This window comes from Anomaloglossus baeobatrachus, chromosome 3 (assembly GCF_048569485.1).
Source record: "Anomaloglossus baeobatrachus isolate aAnoBae1 chromosome 3, aAnoBae1.hap1, whole genome shotgun sequence".
Taxonomy (NCBI): domain Eukaryota; kingdom Metazoa; phylum Chordata; class Amphibia; order Anura; family Aromobatidae; genus Anomaloglossus; species Anomaloglossus baeobatrachus.
The window spans coordinates 412,983,876-413,005,502 of NC_134355.1; the positions used below are offsets into that span (position 1 = coordinate 412,983,876).

At 44.5% G+C, this 21,627-nt stretch overlaps 1 protein-coding gene across 1 annotated transcript in view; it reads right to left on the reverse strand.

Annotated features, from left to right (window-relative positions):
* The window catches only part of MCPH1 (microcephalin 1), a 482,323-nt gene that overhangs the window by 427,756 nt on the left and 32,940 nt on the right, over positions 1-21,627 (reverse strand). Inside the window, exons 5-7 of the mRNA XM_075340313.1 lie at positions 19,661-19,775; positions 14,661-14,795; positions 2,093-2,179 (exon numbers count right to left, since the gene is read on the reverse strand). Coding sequence (XP_075196428.1) covers positions 2,093-2,179; positions 14,661-14,795; positions 19,661-19,775 — 337 coding nt within the window. The remainder of the gene's footprint in view (positions 1-2,092; positions 2,180-14,660; positions 14,796-19,660; positions 19,776-21,627) is intronic.

Sequence of the window (21,627 nt, forward strand, 5' to 3'; positions counted from 1 at the left end):
ACTCCCGCTCCAAATCCAGCAGGTTCTCTGGGTCTGTGGATGGAGCCCGGCCTCAGGGCTTGGAGGCCGGTAAGATCCCACTTCCACAGAGCCCTAAGGGGATGTGGAAGGAAAACAGCATGTGGGCTCCAGCCTCTGTACCAGCAATAGGTACCTCAACCTTACAAGCACCACCGCGGGTGAGAAGGGAGCATGCTGGGGGCCCCATATGGGCCCTCTTTTCTTCCATCCGATATAGCCAGCAGCTACTGCTGACTACAAACAGTGGAGCTATGCGTGGATGTCTGACCTCCTTCGCACAAAGCAGAAAACTGGTGAGCCAGTGATCCCACTGGGGGTGTATAGCCAGAAGGGGAGGGGCCTTACACTTTTTAGTGTAATTGCTTTGTGTGGCCTCCGGAGGCAGTGCTATACACCCAATCGTCTGGGTCTCCCAATAGAGCGCTGAAGAAAAAGGGAAACTAGGCCGCAATGAAGCCGGGGACTGTAGTAATAAACGCGGCCGCCGTAAAAGCGCGGTCGCGTGAAAGTCCCCGGCGAACTACAAGTCCCAGCCGCGCCGCAGTGTCCCGTGGCAACGGCGGTCAGTGCGGTAGCCCTTACATATAAACACACTCAGCGACGCTGAGTGTGTAATGGCACATATAGACCCGGTCAGCGCCGCGGTCCCCGGTGCACTAGCACACCCAGCAAAGCTGAGGTGATGCCGTGCGCGGTCCCCATAGGGATACAGAGTACCTTTAAGATGCAGGGCCATGTCCCTGAACGGTATCGGCTCCTATCCATCAGGCTCCACAGGAGTTGTGGATGAAGCCCGGTCTCAGTGCCTGGAGACCGATAAGATCTCACTTCACCCAGAGCCCTAAGGGGGATGGGGAAGGAAAAACAGCATGTGGGCTCCAGCCGCCGTACCCGCAATGGATACCTCAACCTTAACAACACCGCCGACAAAAGTGGGGTGAGAAGGGAGCATGCTGGGGGCCCTATATGGGCCCACTTTTCTTCCATCCGACCTAGTCAGCAGCTGCTGCTGACTAATCTGTGGAGCTGTGCTGTGCGTGTCTGACCTCCTTCGCACAAAGCAAAAAACTGAGCAGCCCGTGGGAGCACGGGGGGTGTATTGGCAGAAGGGGAGGGGCCTAACACTTTTAAGTGTAGTACTTTGTGCGGCCTCCGGAGGCATAGCCTATACACCCAATTGTCTGGGTCTCCCAATAGAGCAAAAAAGAAAAGCAGGTAAAAAGCAACGTGCGCACATACCCTTAGGCTAGGTTCACATTTCCGTTGTTTTGCATCAGTCACATGCATTGCTTAACGCTTGTGACTTATGCGTTGTACAACGGATGACAAGTATTGGAAGAGAAAGCGGATTCCATTATAAAACAAGAGACAGAGAGAACGATCAGCTGATCGCTCTCATTAGCTGGCCGCCGACTTTTGAGAGCGAACAGATGATCTCCCAGTGGCCGGCTAATGAGAGCGATCAGCTGATCGTTCACAATAGCCGGCCGCCGGCTTTTGAGAGCGAACAGATGATCTCCCGGCGGCCGGCTAATGAGAGCGATCAGCTGATCGCTCTCATTAGCCGGCCGCCGGGTGATCAGCTGATCGCTCTCATTAGCCAGCCGCCGGGTGATCAGCTTATCGCTCACAGAAGGCGGCTGCTGGGCGATCAGCTGATCGTTCGGTTGCCGAGAGAGAGCATGTGCAGAGAAATCAAAAAGATTCTGCTGCTCAAAAAACGTTACATTCTGTGCTCCTGCCGCCCGACGGTCAGTTGTTCCACGACTGATCAGTCGGGCGGCGGGTGCAACGCAAGGGCATCAGTCACAATCCGCTGCTCATACAAGTCTATGGGAAACAACAGAATCCGCCAAACGGATTCCGTTGTTTACCAGAGCTGCGGATTGTGACTGATACAAATTGAGGGAAATGTGAACCTAGCCTTAGGAGGACAGAAAATGTTTTGCAGTGACTCAAAGAACCTTATTTGCAGCGATGGGTTGCTTGAGGAGCTTCAGCTTACTACATAGAGGATCACTACAATGTTTCTAGGGTACCTCTGAATAGGCATTTCACTATTTAGACTTACCGTGTGGAGAGTTTGAGAAGATGGAAGGACTATTTCCAGGTGTTGGTTTCACTGGTGAGGTATCAAATGTGTGTGACATCTGAGAAGCTGAAAAAAAGAGAAATGTTTATTCTCCCATTAATTTATATAACAGTCACAAAACATATAGCAACTTTAGCACTAAAAACAACAACCAACATCTGCAAAGAAGAATGAGTGGTAAGAGGAGAGGCTGAGAAAGCCAACTATGTGTGGTCAGACACATTTTAGCCCCAGGTTTTGAAAATGTTGCTTATCTTCTTAAAGTGAATCTGTCACAAAATATTTGCTACATAATCTGAGAGCAGCATAATGTAGGGGCAGAGACCAAGATTCCAGCAATGTGTCACTGATTAATCTGCTGTGTGTAGTTTTTAGAAAATCAGTATTTTGTCAGTAGGAGGGTATCACTTGGACTACTTGGCGTACCAGGTAGTCTAACCCCGCCCCAACCAGAGCATATTTTGCATATTCAAAAATCTGCTAATGAGTGATGTGGGAAGTGTTCTAAAAAGTTCAGCATTCAGAGAACTGCTAGATCTGCAGCAGATAAACTGCAGCAAGCAGCCAAGCATATGATGCATTGCTGCAAACAGGATCTCTGTCCTTACATTAGGCTGCACTCAGATGGTGTAAGCAAAAACTTAGTTAATGATATGAAATTGGGAACTTGATATTTATTGGTCAGACTAAGCATCCATTTACAACAAAAATATGTTAGAAAGAATAAGGAATGAAGAGGTCCCTGAGTTTGTCTGTCCAATTAATCTATTACACTGTTCAACACAAAAAAAATCATCAGCAAAGGTAATATGTCTGTTTTATGGAGCTTGATGTGCTGATCCCAAATATATGCTTAGTTTTGCCCTATCACAAAGTTTCTGATATAGAAGCATTTTTGTTATGTTATTTCTGCATTTTCAATGTATGTGGTTTTTCCTATGTTATTCCCATATCTTTGCTAGTCTTACTTAACTGTGAATTTTCGTACAGGGACAACATCTGTAAAGAGTTTAGTGAGTTTATGGGAAGCATTATTGACAGTGCAGTCAACCAATGACTGCTTCTCGGAAGGTGACATGTTATGGAGAGGATCTAAACTGTTATGAGGCGGTAAGATTTGAGTCACTTTGAAAAATAAGAAGAGATTGTGCACCGCACTGCTTCTGCTTACCTATACTGGAGGTAGTGTGGTATGTCTGTCCCAAACACAGTTCAGTATGGAGTTGCCTTGATAATATCCATTAGATTTTCAGATGTCACAGAAAAACATTTTTTCTCATCTTGATGGATCCAACAAAGTCCATTACCGAGGTGCTATTGCCCAGTTTAAACAAATATATCCATAGAACAAAGAGAGACAGGGCAGCACTCACCGATAAACTAGGACTATTTTATTTTTTAATGCTGACAGGTGAGACGGACATGAGGGAATGCAGGGAGGGGAGCAAGAGGATGACGGTACCGTTTCGCACCACTAGGGGTGCTTTCACGGGTCCATATAAAGTGAAACATGAGTAACATAAATTTAAAGTAGAAAAAAAAATTTAAGTAGAAAAATGAGTAACATGAGTTAGTAGTTTTTTCTACTTAAATTTATGTTACTCATGTTTCACTTTGTATGGACCCGTGAAAGCACCCCTAGTGGTGCGAAACAGTACCGTCGTCCTCGTGCTCCCCTCCCTGCATTGTCAGCATTAAAAAATAAAATAGTCCTAGTTTATCGGTGAGTGCTGCCCTGTCTCTCTTTGTTCTATGGTAAGATTTGAGTCAGTCAGAAAAGGATGAGATGACAGCAAGGACTGGTATGTGAGACTGACCGGAGACAGGCCTCTACAGGGATCTGAGCCCTGCCACAGGGAGATAGAAGGGAAGGCATCTGTCTACATAGTCGTTCGGCTCATCACACTTTTTTTTAGTTTGTCACCATCATTGAACTGAAACTTACTCTACTATTTGATCTGATATAAAGGAGAAAAATGCCCTGACAGTGGAATCTGTTCAGATGATCGATACACTGTGTGTGTGGTTCTTTTACACCGAAAGGCCAAGTACGTTCAATCATTCATGATATTAAAAAGATGTACCTGAACATACTTAAGTGTCCACTTGGTGATCAAGACAAAAGCTGGGCCCCTCATGTGATATGCTCAAGTTGTTCAAATGGTCTTCGTAACTGGTTGAAAATGAGGAGAGTGGCTATGCCATTTACTGTTCCCATGAATTAGAGAGAACCCAAAAATCATAGTGACGACTGCTACTTTTGTTTTGTCAAACTGAAGGGCTTTTCTACAAAGAACAAAACATAAGATTAATTACCCGGAGCTTAAATCTGCGATTAGGCCAGTTCCGCATGATGGTACCTTGCCAGTTCCTGTACCACCATTGTCTGAATGGGATGAAAATGAATAATAGAAAGGTAGACTTGGAAGGGACCTCAAGGGCCATCGGGTCCAACCCCTTGCGAGTGCAGGCTTTCCTAAATCATCCCAGCTATATGATTATCCAGTTTCTGCTTGAAGATTTTCATTCATGGAGAGCTCACCACCTCCCATGGTAGACTGTTCCACTTTCTGATTGTCCTCACGGTTAGAAAGTTTTTCTTAATGTCTAATCTGAATCTCCTTCCTTTAAGTTTCATCCCATTGCTTCTTGTCCTGCCTTGTGCTAATGAAAATAGGGTGGTTCCCTCTGCACTGTGACAACCTTTCAGTTATTTGTAGACTGCTAGTCCCCTCTCAGCCTTCTCTTTTGCAAACTAAACATCCCTAGTTCTTTTAGCCGTTCTTCATATGACATGGTTTGCAGACCTTCCACCATTTTGGTGGCTCTTCTCTGGACTTGCTCCAATATATCGATGTCTTTCTTGAATTGGCGCGCCCAGAACTGTACACAGTATTCCAAGTGGGGTCTGACCAGGGCAGAGTATAGGGGAATTATTACCTCTCTTGATCTAGATTCAATGCCTGTTTTGATACATCCCAGAATTTTGTTGGCCTTTTTAGCTGCAGCACCGCATTGTTGACACATGTTGAATCTGGGATCCGCTATTATACCTAAGTCCTTTTCCCCACGGTGCTATCACCTATGACACTCAGCCCATTGTTTGAGTGTGTCTAGATCCTTTTGAATCCGTTTTCTTTCCCCTCTACTGTTGGCTACTTCTTCTTAGTATCATCTGCGAATTTTATGAGTTTCCCAGTAATTCCGTTATCCAGATCATTTATAAAAGATATTAAACAGCACTGGCCCCAGGCCAGAGCCTTGCAGCACCCTGCTTTTGACTTGCCTCCAGGTTGATGTATATCCATTTAGTATTACTCGTTGTGCCCAATCATTAAGCCAGTTGTGAATCCATCTGATTTTTTGACGATTCCGTACTTGATCATCTTCTCAATGAGGATGTCATGTGATACTTTATTGAATGCCTTACTGAAGTCAAGGTATACTATATCCACAGCATTCACCTGGTCCAACCATTCAGTGACTTTGTTGTATAAGTAAATCAGGTTGGTCTGACAAGATTTATTGGTCAAAAAGCCATGCTGGCTTTGGTTAATTAATACCTTCCCATCCAGGTACCTAAGTAAATGTTCTTTGACAATTTGCTCAAAGATTTTTCCTGCAATAGAGGTCAGGCTTACTGGCCTGTAATTCCCTGCATCCTCTTTTTTCCCTTTTTTGTAGATAGGAACCACATTTGCCCTTTTCCAATCTAGGGGGGATCTCTCCTTTTTCCAATGACTTATTGAAGATTATTGCATGCGGTACTATTATTTCCTCAGCTATCTCTTTCAGGACTCTAGGGTGTAAATCGTCTGCACATGGGGACTTGGTTTCCTTTAACTCTTCTAAGTATTCTATTATCAATTCTTTGCTTATGGTCAACTTGGACTCCTCTTGACCATCACTTCTATCATGATTATTATTAATACTTGCATTAGTTTTTTAAGAGAAGACAGATGTGAAATACAAATTTAGTAGCTACACCTGCTGTTCCACCTTGTTGACTGTTTCACCTTTTTGATTCTGCAGGACTCCTATGGCCTCCTTCACTTTTCTTTTGCTTTTAAAATACCCCCAAAATCCTTTTACCTTACTCTTGGCCTCTTTTGCAAGCCTCAATTCGTGTTCGGCCTTAGCTCCTTTGACCATTGTCTTGCAGAGTTTGCAAACTGCCATGTATTCTTCCCTAGGTATAACCCCCATCTTCCACTTGATGTATGTTTACTTTTTCTTTTTAAGCAGGTGATGTAATTTTTTGTTCATCCATCCTGGTTTCTTTAGGACTTTCCCATTTTTTATCCTGTTTGGTATTGTTAGTTTGTGCATTATGGAAATCCATTGTGCATTATAGATTTCCTTACAGAAGACTTCCCATTCTTCATGTGCAGTTTTGTGCCTAAGAATTAGGTGCCATGGAATTCTACCAATCTTTGCCTTTAGGCACTTGAAGTCCGCTCTGCTACAGTCAAGCCTTGAAGTCTGTGTCTTCTCATGTGGTCCCCTTCTGCAACCTCAAATTCAAGGAAAGCATGATCGCTGAATCCCAGTGTCTTGCTACCCTTACAGCCTTAACCATATCCTCGTTGTTTGTTAGGACTAGGTCCAAGATGGCTGTTCCCCTCGTATTTTCTTCTACCAGATGGTAGATGAAGTTGTCTAAAAGGAGGCTAAAAATTGGACGGAGCCCTTACTCTTACCTGTGAGGGTTTTCCAATGAATGCCTTGGTAGTTGAAATCTCCCATGATCACTATTTCATGTTTTTTTGAGAATGTGGCCATTTGATATGAAAAAATCTCATTCATATCCTCTGTTTGACCAGTGGTCTATAATAAACGCCTATTATGATGTCCTTCCCACTCTTTACTCCATTAATTCCTAACCAAATATTTTCTAATAGAGTCTCATTCTCTGACACTTTAATTTCTGTGGCGATGTGTTCTTTTTTAACATACAATGCAACTGCACCTCCTCTTTTGTTAGTTCTATTCTTTTTGAATAAGTTGTATCCTTCCATCTGTATGTTCCAGTCGTGCATGTCACTCCACCAAGTTTTTGTGATGCCGATCACATCATAATTTTCCTTCTGTATTAAGAGCTCTAGTTCTCCTTGTTTGTTTCCCATGCTTTGTGCATTTGTGTAAAAAAAATTTAGTTTGTGCTCTGTTGCCCCCCTTTTCTTAGCTTCCTTCTGAATATCCAGTCCTCTATGAAGAAGAATATGAAGACTATGGAGCTGAAGTTACTGGCGAAGATATGGAGACCTCAAGTCAAGATGAGTATGTACCTGATGGAGCAGCCACAATGCTTTACTCAACATGAATTAAATGACCTCATCAGAGACCTTTCATTGTCAAAAGATAAAGCTGAACTTCTTGCATGTAGGTTGAAACAGAAGCATCTTCTTGATGATGATATCAAAGTGTGTTATTACCGAAACAGTAGTAACACTTAAACACAATTTTTCACAGTTGATGGACCAATAGTGTACTGTAACAACGTGAACGGCCTCTTGGAAGAACTGAATCAAGAGTAAATTGTTGCAGATTGTTTATTCACTCATTCCAGAGAAGTTTGAAAGCAGTGTTGCTTCACAATAGAAATATGAAACCATTAATCTCTATTGCTCAGTTATGTCATTTAAAGAAAAGTTATGAAAATATGTCAGTTGTTTTGGATGCTATACAATGAAAGCATCATCAATGGAATATCTGTATAGATTTGACAGTGATTGGTCTGCTAATGGGAATGCAAGGAGGTTTCACAAAATATTGTTGCTTCTTGTGTTTATGGGACAGTAGAAATACAGGAGAGCATTAGGTTTGTCATGACTGGGGACAGAGAAACATCTATGCTCCAGGTAGAGACAATGTTCAGCATAATCCTTTAGTTGCTCAAACAAAAATCTTTCTTCCTCCACTACATATAAAGTTGGGATAGATTAAAAACTTTGTGAAAGCCATGGCAAAGACAAATTCACAAGGATTCCAGTACATTTCACAGAAATTCTCCAGCATTTCACCAGCAAAACTGAAGGAACGGGTATTTGTTGGTCCTCAGATCAGAGAGCTTGTGCGAGATGTTGTGTTTGAAGGAACTCTCAATGATAAGGAATTGAGATCTTGGAAAAGCTTCAAGTGGATCTGTGAAAACATCTTAAGAAAAAATAAATCTCCAGAATATGTTGAAAGTGTTGAGGAAGTGCTAAATGCATACCAGTGTCTTGAATGTCGCATGTCTCAGAAAATGCACTCTTTGGATTCACATTTAGATTTCTTCCCTCAAAATCTTGGGGATGCAAGTGATGAACAAGGCGAGTGGTTTCACCAGGACATTAAAGTAATGGAACACCGCTACCAGGGTTTTTGGAATGACTCAATGATGGCAGATTACTGTTGGATATTATCTAGGGACAACCCTGAAAAATCGTATCAACGACAGTCTAATGTCAAGCAATTTTAATTTCTGCTCATATTTTGGTATCTATTTTGCATGAGAAATTATTTTGGTTCAATTAAAACTGTGTTGTAAGGTGAAGCAATTTTTTCTGATATGTAGATTACTGTTTTCTTAATGTCGGCCGTATGTTTCCTATACCTTACCTTATAATAATGATGCTGCTCCATGGAAACTATGCGTGCTACAGAAAAACGATATACATTTTTTAAATCAGGACAAAAAGATGATTCAGAAAAGTACTAAGTCACCTGTGATGATTACAAAAAATATTTTTTGTAGACCTGTGTTATTATTGTCCAGCCAATTTTTATGAACATCTGTTTATACCTGCAGTTTGAACGCCAGCTCAGGTTATCAATGCACTAGCAGAATGCAACAGACCCCATGATACAGGCTGGAGGCAACAAGATTCATCTGTGTGCATTATAATACCAGCAGCCACCTCGTCTATGAATGGTTGGTTCTGAGAGGTTGTTTCAGCAGTATTTTGCACCTGTGCTACTCCCACCTTTATCTGACCTGTAGTTGGTGTGGCTGTAACCTTTTCTGTAGATTTTTTTTTTGTTTATGTCCTATGTGAGCATCTAGAGCAGGGGTGGGGAACCTCCGGCCCGCAAGCCGTTTGCGGCCCACAATGACTTTCTGCAGCCCCCGGGCACATTCCAGGGTATCGCAGTGCTCAAGCGGCACTCGCACATTTGCCAGCTACCGGCCCTTTAAATCCCAGTGCGTGATGCGAGGAAGCGCACGCACTCTGGGTAGATGCTAGAATGTACCGGCTTCTTCCAGATTCTGATTGCAGCTCATACTAGAATGTACGGGCTCTTTTCGGTACCTGACTGCATCTTGTACATTCTAGGCTCAACCCTGGCCTGTGCTAGTGTGCTCAGGGCTTACCTTGTGGGCGAGGTAAGCAGCGCACTGTGCTCCTGTCACAGAAGAAGAGGTGCAGCAGATGCCTCCCTGCTGTACATGCCTCTCGGACATGTGCTGTGTGACTCCTCCCACCCCAGTACTGTGAGTATGCAACCCATAGCTGCCCCCCCCGTCCAGTGCTGTGTACCCCCCTAGTACTGTGTGCACCCCCTAATACTGTGTGTAGCCCCAAGTGCTGTGAACCCCCTCAGTGCTGTATAACCTGTGCTGCCGCCTAGTGCTGTCCGTGGCCGTGCCCAGCATCTCCTGTGATGTATACGCCCCTCCTGTGAAGTGTATGCCCCAGCCTCTCCTGGGATGTGTATGCCCCAGCCTCTCCTGGGATGTGTATGCCCCAGCCTCTCCTGGGATGTGTATGCCCCAGCCTCTCCTGGGATGTGTATGCCCCAGCCTCTCCTGGGATGTGTATGCCCCAGCCTCTCCTGGGATGTGTATGCCCCAGCCTCTCCTGGGATGTGTATGCCCCAGCCTCCACTGGGATGTGTATGCCCCAGCCTCCACTGGGATGTGTATGCCCCAGCCTCCACTGGGATGTGTATGCCCCAGCCTCCACTGGGATGTGTATGCCCCAGCCTCCACTGGGATGTGTATGCCCCAGCCTCCACTGGGATGTGTATGCCCCAGCCTCCACTGGGATGTGTATGCCCCAGCCTCCACTGGGATGTATATGCCCCAGCCTCCACTGGGATGTATATGCCCCAGCCTCCACTGGGATGTATATGCCCCAGCCTCCACTGGGATGTATATGCCAAAGCCTCCACTGGGATGTATATGCCCCAGCCTCCACTGGGATGTATATGCCCCAGCCTCCACTGGGATGTATATGCCCCAGCCTCCCCTGGGATGTATATGCCCCAGCCTCTCCTGGGATGTATATGCCCCAGCCTCTCCTGGGATGTATATGCCCCAGCCTCTCCTGGGATGTATATGCCCCAGCCTCTCCTGGGATGTATATGCCCCAGCCTCTCCTGGGATGTATATGCCCCAGCCTCTCCTGGGATGTATATGCCCCAGCCTCTCCTGGGATGTATATGCCCCAGCCTCTCCTGGGATGTATATGCCCCAGCCTCTCCTGGGATGTATATGCCCCAGCCTCTCCTCGGAGGTGTACTCCCAGTGTCTCCTGTGATGTATATGCCCTGGTGTCTCCTGTGATGTATATTGCTCAGCGTCTCCTGTGATGTATATGCACCAGCGACTCCTGTGATGTATATGCCCCAGCGTCTCCTGCGATGTATATGCCCCAGCGTCTCCTGCGATGTATATGCCCCAGCGTCTCCAGACCGAGACAAACCTGGAAAAGCAGTTGTGAGAAGCAACATGATCAATATCACCAAACATCACAACCGCACCAAAGAGAAGCCGCTCCGGCCACCACAGTAGGGGTGAGTTAATTGTTTGACTAAATATAGCAGGGTAGTTTTCAAGTTGATAATTTGGTGCGGCCCCCAAAGGTTGGTAGAAAATTCCAAATGGCCCCCGGCAGTAAAAAGGTTCCCCACCCCTAATCTAGAGCATCTACAGTTTCAACTAAGCAGCCAGATTAAACTAATTATCCATCAGATTGTTCATCTGTATCATAATATATATTCATTGATGCATTTTTTTCCTTTTTATATGTCATTGAACAGCATCAAACAGGAGTAGAACTATAATAACTAATGTGGCAGCAAAAGTAAACCGTTTTGTACACAAATGAGAACAAGACCAAACACCTATGCAACAAAAAAACAAACCTGACTTGCTATATTCTGTAAACATGGTGGTAAATTACTGCCACAAACAAATAAGTTGATGTTTTTATAACCTGTAGCAGAGATGTGAAACTCAAATACAGATGAACAAAAGTAAAAGGTTGGGCAAAGTCACGGGCCAACCTTCATATTTATTAAACCTTCACGACACATGACGTACTGGGTACATCATGGATCGTGTCAGGTTAATCCCTACCTGCTGCCGCCAGCAATCGCTGCACGTCAGCTGATTTGAACAGCTGACATGTGCGGCTATCAGGCACAAGTGGATTCACTACCCACTCGTTAACCCCTTACAGCGCGCTGTGAAATGTCACAGCACGATGTAACAGCGGGCCACAGTAAGCATTCACTTACCCAGCTCCATCGGAAGTCACGTGAGGTGATCACGTGGATCCGATGGTTGCCATGGTGGCACAGGGTCATGTGAGGACTCCTGTTGCTATCATGAGTCAGTTCCTCTTACAGACGACAGACTGCCGTGTGTGAGAGCAGAGCTGCTTTTGTGCAGATCAGAGCAAGCTGCTCTGATCTACAAGAAAGAATGAGCGATCAGACTGCTGATCATTATAGTCCCCTAGGGAAACTGGTAAAATAAAAAAAGGAAAAAAAAAGTTTTAACGAATTAAATAAACCTTAATAAATAATAAATTTCATATAATTGAATAAAGTTCAAATCACGCCCCATTGCAAATTAAAGGGTTAAAAAAAAACAAAATACACACATTTGGTATCGCCGCGTTCAGACATGCCCATCTATCAAAATATAAAATCAATCTGATTGGTAAACGGCGTTACGGCAAAAAAAAATCCAAAAGCCAAAATAAAATTTTTTTTGGTTGCCGCAAATTTTGCGCAAAATGTGATAACAGGTGATTAAAACTGCGCATCTGCACATAAATGGTACTGTTAAAAACGTCAGCTCGAGATGCAAAAAATAAGCTGTCACTGAGCCCCATATCCTGAAAAATGAGAACGCTACGGATCATGGAAATGGAGCAAAAAGTGCGCATTTTTTTGGACAAACTTTGGATTTTTTTTTAACCCCTTAGATAAAAGTAAACCGATACATGTTTGGTATCTATGAACTCGTAGCGATCTGAGGCATCAAACAGACCCCTCAGTTGTAGCATATAGCGAACACTGTAAATAAGCTATCCCAAAAACTATCATGCAATCGCACTTTTTTTTTTGCAATTTTTTTTGCAGTTTTCCAGTACACTCTATGGTAAAACTTCTGGCTTCTTTTAAAAGTAGAACTCATCCCGCAAAAAATAAGCCCTTATATGGCAAGATTGAAAGAAAAAGAAAAAAGTTACGGCTCTTGGAAGAAGGGGAGCAAAAAAAAAAAAAAAACAACAACAAACAAGAAAAAAGGAAAATCGCACGGGTGCGAAGGGGTTACCATTAAGGAAATATGAAATATAACGATGAACCTTATCAAGAGGTGTATGTGATTATACGTCAAGGAGGCGCCATGTTACAACAATGGGTGCATGTGATTATACTCTTATGAATGTGATTCAAACACACAACACCCCTTGTAGTAAAATAACGCCCCCAACTCCAAGAGCATATTCATACAAGTATATGCAGTGACTATTTCCCTCCACGTTCCTGTCTCCCCCCATTACTAGTAATAATAACACATTTATTTTTATTAAAAAAAACGAAAAAAAAAAACCCTTGAAGGGTTACCTTGACCCCTCACATTCATCCCGTTCTTCCCTTGAGATCTTCAGTGTACCTGATGAGTGAACTTATACCCCATGATGCTTCAGCAGTGCAGTGGTACTTTCCCAACCAAAATAAATGGATGCTGCTCCTGCTTTTTTTTCTTTCTGACTAAAGTAGCTTACATTGGGACTCAAGCAGTCCCATGAATGGAGCGTAGACAGCAAGTGCAACTAACCTGCTGTCTCCCCACGGTGCCCCATACAGAAGTCAGGCAGCCGGTGCTGACAGTAAATGCCCTGTGATTGAAGAGGACACAGCCTAGCTTGAGGTCTCTGCTCCAATCCGAGTGCTTAACCTTATTGCCAGACTTTATAGTTGGAGGCGTCACAGCAGGTTAGGTGCTCTGTGAAGCAAAGTTAGGCTATGTGCGCACGTTGCGTACAGTCACTGCAGAAATTTCTGCAGCGATCTGAAGAGCACATGTGCGCTCTAAATCGCTGCAGAAATGTCCGTAGTGAAAAAAAAAAGCCGATTCCATGCGCTCTGCCTGCAGCTCCTGCCATAGACAGAGCAGGAGCTGCCGGCAAAGCGCACGGAAGAAGTGACATGTCACTTCTTAGAACGCAGCGCTTCGGCAGTAGCCGAAGCGCTGCGCTCTAAAACGCCACGTGCGCACGGCCCCTGCACAATCTCCATAGACTGTGCAGGGGATGCAGGACGCATGCAGTTACGCTGCGCCACAAAGCGCAGCGTAACTGCATGTATTTACGCAACGTGCCACATAGCCTTACTGTCTCCTGTGGCGCCTTCCTCCAAAGTCTGTCAACAAGGACTCAAAGTAAATGCACTGTGATTGGAGCTGAGACAGCAAGTGAATGGACTTGGCAGCCATCGCCCTTGCACTATCCATAGGTTTCCTCACAGGTCAAATGCTACCACTCGCAGGACAGAGTTTGACCTACAGCAAGGAGAACATTGCTTTACAAAAGGATATGCGCCTTATAATTACAACGGTAAGCTAACTCTGGATGTAGGCAAACTAAGAAAGTTATCTTTTAAAGATGACCTGCCATTTTCTTTGACTATAAATCTAAATCTTGTTAGCCAAATGGGTGTGGACCAAGAGGACTCCTATAGTGAAACAATGAAGACAACACCCTCTTGACTAGAGATGAGTGAATCTTTGGAAGTACTGTTCGGCAGGTACAGTCGAACCTTAAAAAAGGTTTGTTTGTGACCCGGACTTGATCCGAACCTCAATGGAAGCCAGTAGTTGGGCAGGTCGTACCTAAACCTGCATGCTGCCAGCCATAAGCAGAACACTTATTTTTTATGTGTGTGTGCACACTACATCTGATCATGACAATTTTACCCCAGTGCGAGCCGTTCAACCACTGCAAGCGGCTCTCACGGGGCTGATCACTCATTCCCAAGCACAGTGCTGCTAACGAGAATGGTTTGCACTAGTAACGCAATCGAACTTTGTTTTCTTAGAAGAGTCAGTTTCCAAACTGGAACATCGAACCTCAGGTTTGCTCATCTTGATGCTTGGCAAGAAAAAAAAAAATCTAGGTTTTTTATATAGAGAAATACGGGTCATATCTCAGAATAAAAAGGAAAATAAAACACTGCGAGATTCAGGAGAACAGCAATACTTACAGCGGGCATTACATAATAGAAAGTGTCAGCAGGTACTCTTTAAAAAACAGTATTTTCCTACCTGTAGGAGATAATTGCTCCCTTTTATCCTTCATCTCTTGTATTCTTTTCTCCATGGCATTGAAGCGATCTGCAACCACTGCTTTTGGGCTGTACAATATAGTCCCATCATCATCAAATACCAAAATAGGGATGTCTGAAGGAAGAGCAAATTGGATAAGAAAGCAAGCAAGAACTAACATTTTTAGATGCTAAGAGGGGCTAATTCCTTTAACCTCTTCATGACCGTTTCAATTTTTTGTTTTTGAGCTTGTTTTTTCTGCCACTTCCCCAGAGCCATAACCCTTCAGTTGACAAAGCCATGTGAGGGCTTGTGTGTTGTGAGATCGGTTATGGTTTTGAAAGATGCACTGTACTGGAAAAGTGAGAAGAAAAACGCTAAGAGTGTGGTGAAATGGCATATCATATCCTATGATTCGGATTATTTTTTTTCCCCTCTTTAGTGGGGGGAGGGGGGGAAAGGTTGTTTTAACCATGAAAGAGCTGGCCGGAGGCTTCACCGGTTTGCTTCTCTGAAATATTACAGCGTTTCAGAGAAGAATAGAATGTACCTGTCTAGAATCGTGCAGTCCGATTCATGCAGTCTGTGGTTTTTAGCAGCATAAATTGCAGATTCCCTGTAAGCTGTGAACACACACAATGTTTTTTATTGTCATTTTCTGAAACATATGCAACTTATTTTTCCATGGATAGAGCAGCTTGATTGTCAGTGATTGACAGCAGCAGTCAAATATTTAAAGTGAAGCAACAGAAGCAAGCTCCAGTCTCTACTATAAGGCCTAAGCCACACGGCGAGAAAATCGGTGCGAGTGGAGTGCGATAAAACATTGCATTCCACTCGGACTATTAGCCTGTGTGTCAGCGCACATGAGGGATTATTTTCTCAGCCCTAATCAGACCGAGAAAACAATCGCAGCATGCTGCCACTGTAATGCAAGACTCTTTCTCTCACACCCATTCAAGTGAATGGGGCGAGAGAAAAAAAAACAAAAAAAAAAAAAACGCACTGCACTCGCGGTACTCCAATGTACCACGCGTGCAGAGCGAGAATTACAATAGCCGGCTACGGAGGAGAGAGGGAGAGAAATCCCCCCCCCTCCCCTCCTCAGTGCCGGCCCTCCCCCCGCAGCTGAGGTCCGCTCACACAGTCAGACCTCAGTTGCAGGGATTCTAGCATGACACTCGGCTCCTGCTGTGCTGCTAGCGCGAGCCGAGTGTCATGCGAGCATCGCACTAGTGCCCCGTGTGGCCCCGGCCTAATAGGAAGATCCTGGCTGTGTATTACAGCCAACGTCTCCAGACTATGTTGCAGGCTCATCTGCAGAGTCTGTTCCATACACTGGCACAGACATAATTGTGTCAGCATGAGATCAGCGGTTTAATTTAATGTCTATAGAGGTGATGGAAATAGCCCTATTTACACCAGTCAGTCCTTTTGACTTTCAATAGAACATTGCCCAAACAAGTTTCAAGCAGTTCCATTTAAAATCCTCCTCAATCAGTTGGGGATGTCATAGTAGAGTCCCCAACACTTCATCTGTTCTGCAGACAGGTGATAAGTCTAAAGGTCCAGTCACACTAAGCAACTTACCAGTGATCCCAACAACGATAGGGATCGCTGGTAAGTTGCTAGGAGGTTGCTGGTGAGATGTCACACTGCGACGCTCCAGCAATCCCACCAGCAACCTGACCTGGCAGGGATCGCTGGAGCGTCGCTACACGAGTTGCTGGTGAGCTCACCAGCAACCAGTGACCAGCCCCCAGCGCCGCGTGGAAGATGCTGCGCTTGGTAACTAAGGTAAATATCGGGTAACCAACCCGATATTTACCTTGGTTACCAGCGCACGGAGCTACACGTGCAGAGAGCAGGGAGCAGCGCACACTGAGCGCTGGCTCCCTGCTCTCCTAGTTACAGCACACATGGGGTTAATTACCCGATGTGTGCTGCAGCTAAATGTGCACAGAGCAGGGAGCAGCACACACCGCTTAGCGCTGGCTCCCTGCTCTCCTAGCTACAGCACACATCGGGTTAATTAACCCGATGTGTCCTGCAGCTACATGTGCACAGAGCAGGAGCCGGCACTGACAGTGAGAGTGGCGGAGGCTGGTAACAAAGGTAAATATCGGGTAACCAAGGACAGGGCTTCTTGGTTACCCGATGTTTACTGTGGTTACCAGCCTCCGCAGAAGCCGGCTCCTGCTGCCTGCACATTTAGTTGTGCTGTCTCGCTGTCACATACAGCGATCTGTGCTTCACAGCGGGACAGCAACAACTAAAAAATGGCCCAGGACATTCAGCAACAACCAACGACCTCACAGCAGGGGCCAGGTTGTTGCTGGATGTCACACACAGCGACATCACTAGCAACATCGCTGCTACGTCACAAAAGTTGTTCGTTAGCAGCGATGTTGCTAGCGATGTTGCTTAGTGTGACGGGGCCTTAAGCAAGGAAACCCCATTAATGTATAATTAGAAATCTTGCAATTTTCTCACTGACCGCTGAGCCTAACACTAAAATCATACTTCATGTTCTGTACAGAGGACTTTCGAGTAGAACCATTATCATTTCAGGCAGGATCACTATGCTGTAGAATATGGTCACAGCTTATTCCCTCCCATCACAATGGACCAGAAATTCTGCGTGTAGAGGTCAGAGTCAGAGCCAGTCAATTGCTAAGTATTTGTGTGAGCACACCGTTTTGATGGCTTAATAAGTCATCGATAGCGGATCGATGAAGGCCAGATACTCATCACCCCATCTATAAACTGTTTGCTCCAGCTGGATGTAAAAATATTAAACGGAGCTGCTGCCATTCAAAGTCCAGCTGCCTGTCAATGCAGCACAGTGTCTATGCAAAAGAATAGGAGCTGTGTAGCAGTAACCATTGGCCATTACTCTTTCAATGAAACTATGCTTAGCAGTCTTAGTAGGTAATAACATATTCTCATAACCAATTACCCATTACCTACAGTCACTGAAAATTATGGTCTAAAATAAAAATGGCAAGCCAAAGTAAACTACTATTAGTATATTTTGTTGATTTTTTTATTGCACTGGAAAAACTTCCATCAAAGGTTTTGTCGTCTTAATATATTGCAATTATCATATTACATAGCATTGTGTGCTTACAATTGCCCATTTTTCCCTTTTACCCAGTTAATTCTTTTTTCTCTGCATTTTGTAGAAACAAGAAGTCACTTTTCCAAGCAGAAGTCATGCCCTCTTCAACTTCTAACCCAGCTGCTCCGCTCCTCCCCCTGCCATTGACTTTTGCAGTGATGACTCAAGCAGGGAAAATAGACTTCCTATTTCCACAAAGAGTTTAGAAGTAGAGATGAGTGTATCTGTGGACGTTCGGGTTCTGACGGTTCAGCCGGACATTATATGAGGTACTGTCCTGGATCCGAACTTCATTGGAAGTCAATAACTGGCAGTTCGGACGCAGCCAGCAATAAACAGAGCACTTCAGGGGAGGGAGGGTTTTTTCATATTTATTTTTTGTTTGTGCGCACTACATCCGATAACGCTAATTTTACACCCGGTGAAAGCCAAACACTGCAAGAGGCTTACACTGAGCCGAGCATCGAGCATACCCAGCGATTCTTGCACAAGTGGATGGCATACATAAAGCAACAGAACTCCAATACTGATTTTGTTTTGTAACGTCTGTGTTTAGTACAAACATCAAACTTTAAATTTCAGGTCCCTCATCTCTACGTAGAAGGATTCAGCTAGCCTGTTTTTAATCATGTGATGTCATAGACATGATGAAAAATAGAAGAATTAACTTGGTAGAATGGCAAAATGAGTAATTATAAACACACAGTACTGTAATATGATCCATGCAATATATTAAGAGTAAAAATTTTGATGGGAGTGCTTCTTTAAGGGTATTGTGTACTTGATGTACCATTTCTGCTAGCTTAACCGCAAAATTTTTCAAGGAATACAAGCTTCAAGAAAAAGTTTTTTTTCTGTTGTTTTTGTGCAGCTCCATCACCAGCATGTATTTTAATTAGTAAGCAGTTTCCAATTACATTTATTAAAGGAAATGTGTCACCAGATTTGGGGTCTATAAGCTGCAGCCACCACCACAGGGCTCTTATATACAGCATTCTAACATACTGTATGTAAGAGCCCAGGCCACTGTGTAGAGTGCAAAAATGACTTTATAATACTTACCTAAACGGTCGGTACAGATGGGTGTCTCCGTTCTCAGAGTGTGGCGCCTCCACTTTCTGCCTTTTTTGTCCTCCTTCTGAAGCCTGGGTGCATGCCGCATCCTACGTCATGCACACAGGAGGGCATTGAGGTCCGTCTCATGCGCACAATACTTTGATCCGCCCTGTGTCTTAGAAGTGATTGATCATCTTTAAGGTGCCTAATATCTCTGTTGTAATTCCTCTAAAACTGGTTTGAGAATACATAAGCTTAATGTGCAATTCGGGGCTGGAAATAATTTAACTGACCTTTTCTGGAAAATCCACGGTAATATTGCCCAAAACTGATCTGAACAAAAGGGAGTGTTCGTTTATATTTCAACAGTACAGGGTAATTTTTTTGTGGTGTATTCACCAGGGCAAGTTGTCTGCCACCCAGTCAAAAAACAAACGTAGCGATCATGTCTTACAATGTGTTTCAGTCTACAAGCCATGCATGCAAAGAAACAGCCATTTGTACACGTTGAGGGTTTAGTAAGTTTTCTCTCAGTATATGTAAGCAAAAACCAGGGGTGGGACAATCAACGTATAATAGAAACACATCACCATTTCTGAATTTTTTACCTACTCCTTACTTTGGTTTACAAATACTGAAGTATAAAAAGGAATAAAAAAAAATAAAAACCTCGCCAAATACGCCACATGGCCTCAGTCTTTTAGTCCTTCCTGTAATCAACTCCATTTTAACCATGAAATCGTATTTGTCATATCAACACAACATGGCAGAGGTTAAAACACAAAGCCTAGTAGCCAACAGGTCAACGACAGAAGCAACTCACCAACAGACGCCTTTTGTACATCAAGGTCTTTACACATTTTGTCAAATTTTCGTGCAAACCGCCTGTTATTTTCTGGTGTTTTTTCAACAAAATCTTTGGGCTGCATACATTTTCTCTGTGGGAGCAGAAACATAATTTTGGAAAATTTTCAAAGATGCCAAAAATCCATAATCCATGTTAATTGTGCTCAGATGAAAGTGAAGAGAATTTATTTTCTAGCAACAAATTCAAACACAAAAAGTGAACTCAGATGAGCATTTACGATATGGTCCTTGTTTAGAACAAGCACATAGCACCAGCTGACAACCGGATTGCCAGCTTGTGAGGAACAAATACTCAATACGGCCAGAACCATCACACATATATATGACATTAAGGGTATATACGAATGCTGCAGATTTGGGGAAGAAATGTTCTTCATGAAATCTGCACCTTCTGGCAGAAAAACGCACCAAAAAAACACATGCCTTTTGGTGCGTTTTTTTGGTTTGTTGGCTGTTTTATGAAATCGATCGGTGGAGAGGGCTAAAATAAAAACAAAAAAAACAACTGACATGCTGCAGTTTATTTTCTGCACCAAATCTGCAAGTAAAAAATAATCAACATGCACAGAGCACTTTGGAATTCTCATTGACCTTGTGGGCATAGCTGCAGAGATTTGGGCCACAAACCGCACCATAAAAATCAGGAACCTGGCTGCTAGGCGGTCACGTTTGCTGCTATAAAAAGAACACTGCTCCCCACGCCCATAAACCCACCCACTTCTCAGTAGCAGCTTCAGTGCAAAGAGGTGGGTGGGATTGTGGATGTGGGGGAACCACGAATATGCATATTCTTATTCGGTGGGCACATTGCAGTGCCTGTGGCCTAAGGGTACTTTCACACTTGCGTTGTTTTCCTTCCGTTACAATCCGCCCTTTTGGAAAACAGCGGAATCCGTTAACGGATTCCGCTGTTTCCCATAGACTTGTATGGGTGACGGATTGTGCCAAAAGGACCTGCGTTGCATCTGCTGGGGCGACGCTCCTTTGCTTCCACCCAGCGGGAGGAACGCAGCATGTAACGTTGTTTTGAGCAGCAGAATCCTCAGGATTTCACTGCGCATGCTCTTTTTTTTTTAAATCAAAAACTTTATTTTGTCTCGCGGTGGACGAACGTTCAGCTGAGCGCCCGCCCGCCAGCATGCCCGGCCGCCGGCATGTGACAGCGCTCAGATGAGCGCCCGCCGGCATGCCCGGCCGCCGGCAAGTGACAGCGCTCAGATGAGCGCCCGCCAGCATGCCCGGCCGCCGGCAAGTGACAGCGCTCGCCCGCCGGCATGCCCGGCCGCCGGCATGTGACAGCACTCAGATGAGCGCCCGCCGGCACGCTCGCCTGCCGGCAAGTGACAGCGCTCAGCTGAGCCACTGGCCGCCGGCTATTGAGAGCGATCAGCTGATCGTTCACAATAGTCTGCTGCTGGTAAAACTGTAAAGAATATAAAAAAAAAAAATAAAAAAAAAAAGCTTTCCGTTGTTTTGTATGATCCGTAGCATCCGTTGTGCCACTATATGCAACGCATCCGTTGCATCCGTAACACAACGCAATGCTACGGAAGCCGTCCAACGCAAGTGTGAAACTAGCCTAAAGCCTGTTTCACACGTCAGTCAAAAAAAACAGACGTTTTTCACTCACGTGTAAAAAACACATATGTCCCTCCGTGTTCTGTGTTCCGTGATTCATGGCACATGTGAGTTGTTCATGTGCAATTTCACTGCACATGGAGATAAACTCACCTGTCCCTCCTCCTGCTGGCCGTGGTGCTGAACTCTTCGGCTCTGCTGTGTTTCTGCCCCCGCTGAAGCTACTTCCGGGTCGGCTGTGGCTGCATACATGAATATGCATGCCAGTAATTGGCCGGCTCTGAAGCAGCAGCATGCAGAGGCCGGAGACAAGCAGCGCTGGAGAAGGTGAATTTAAAATGTTTT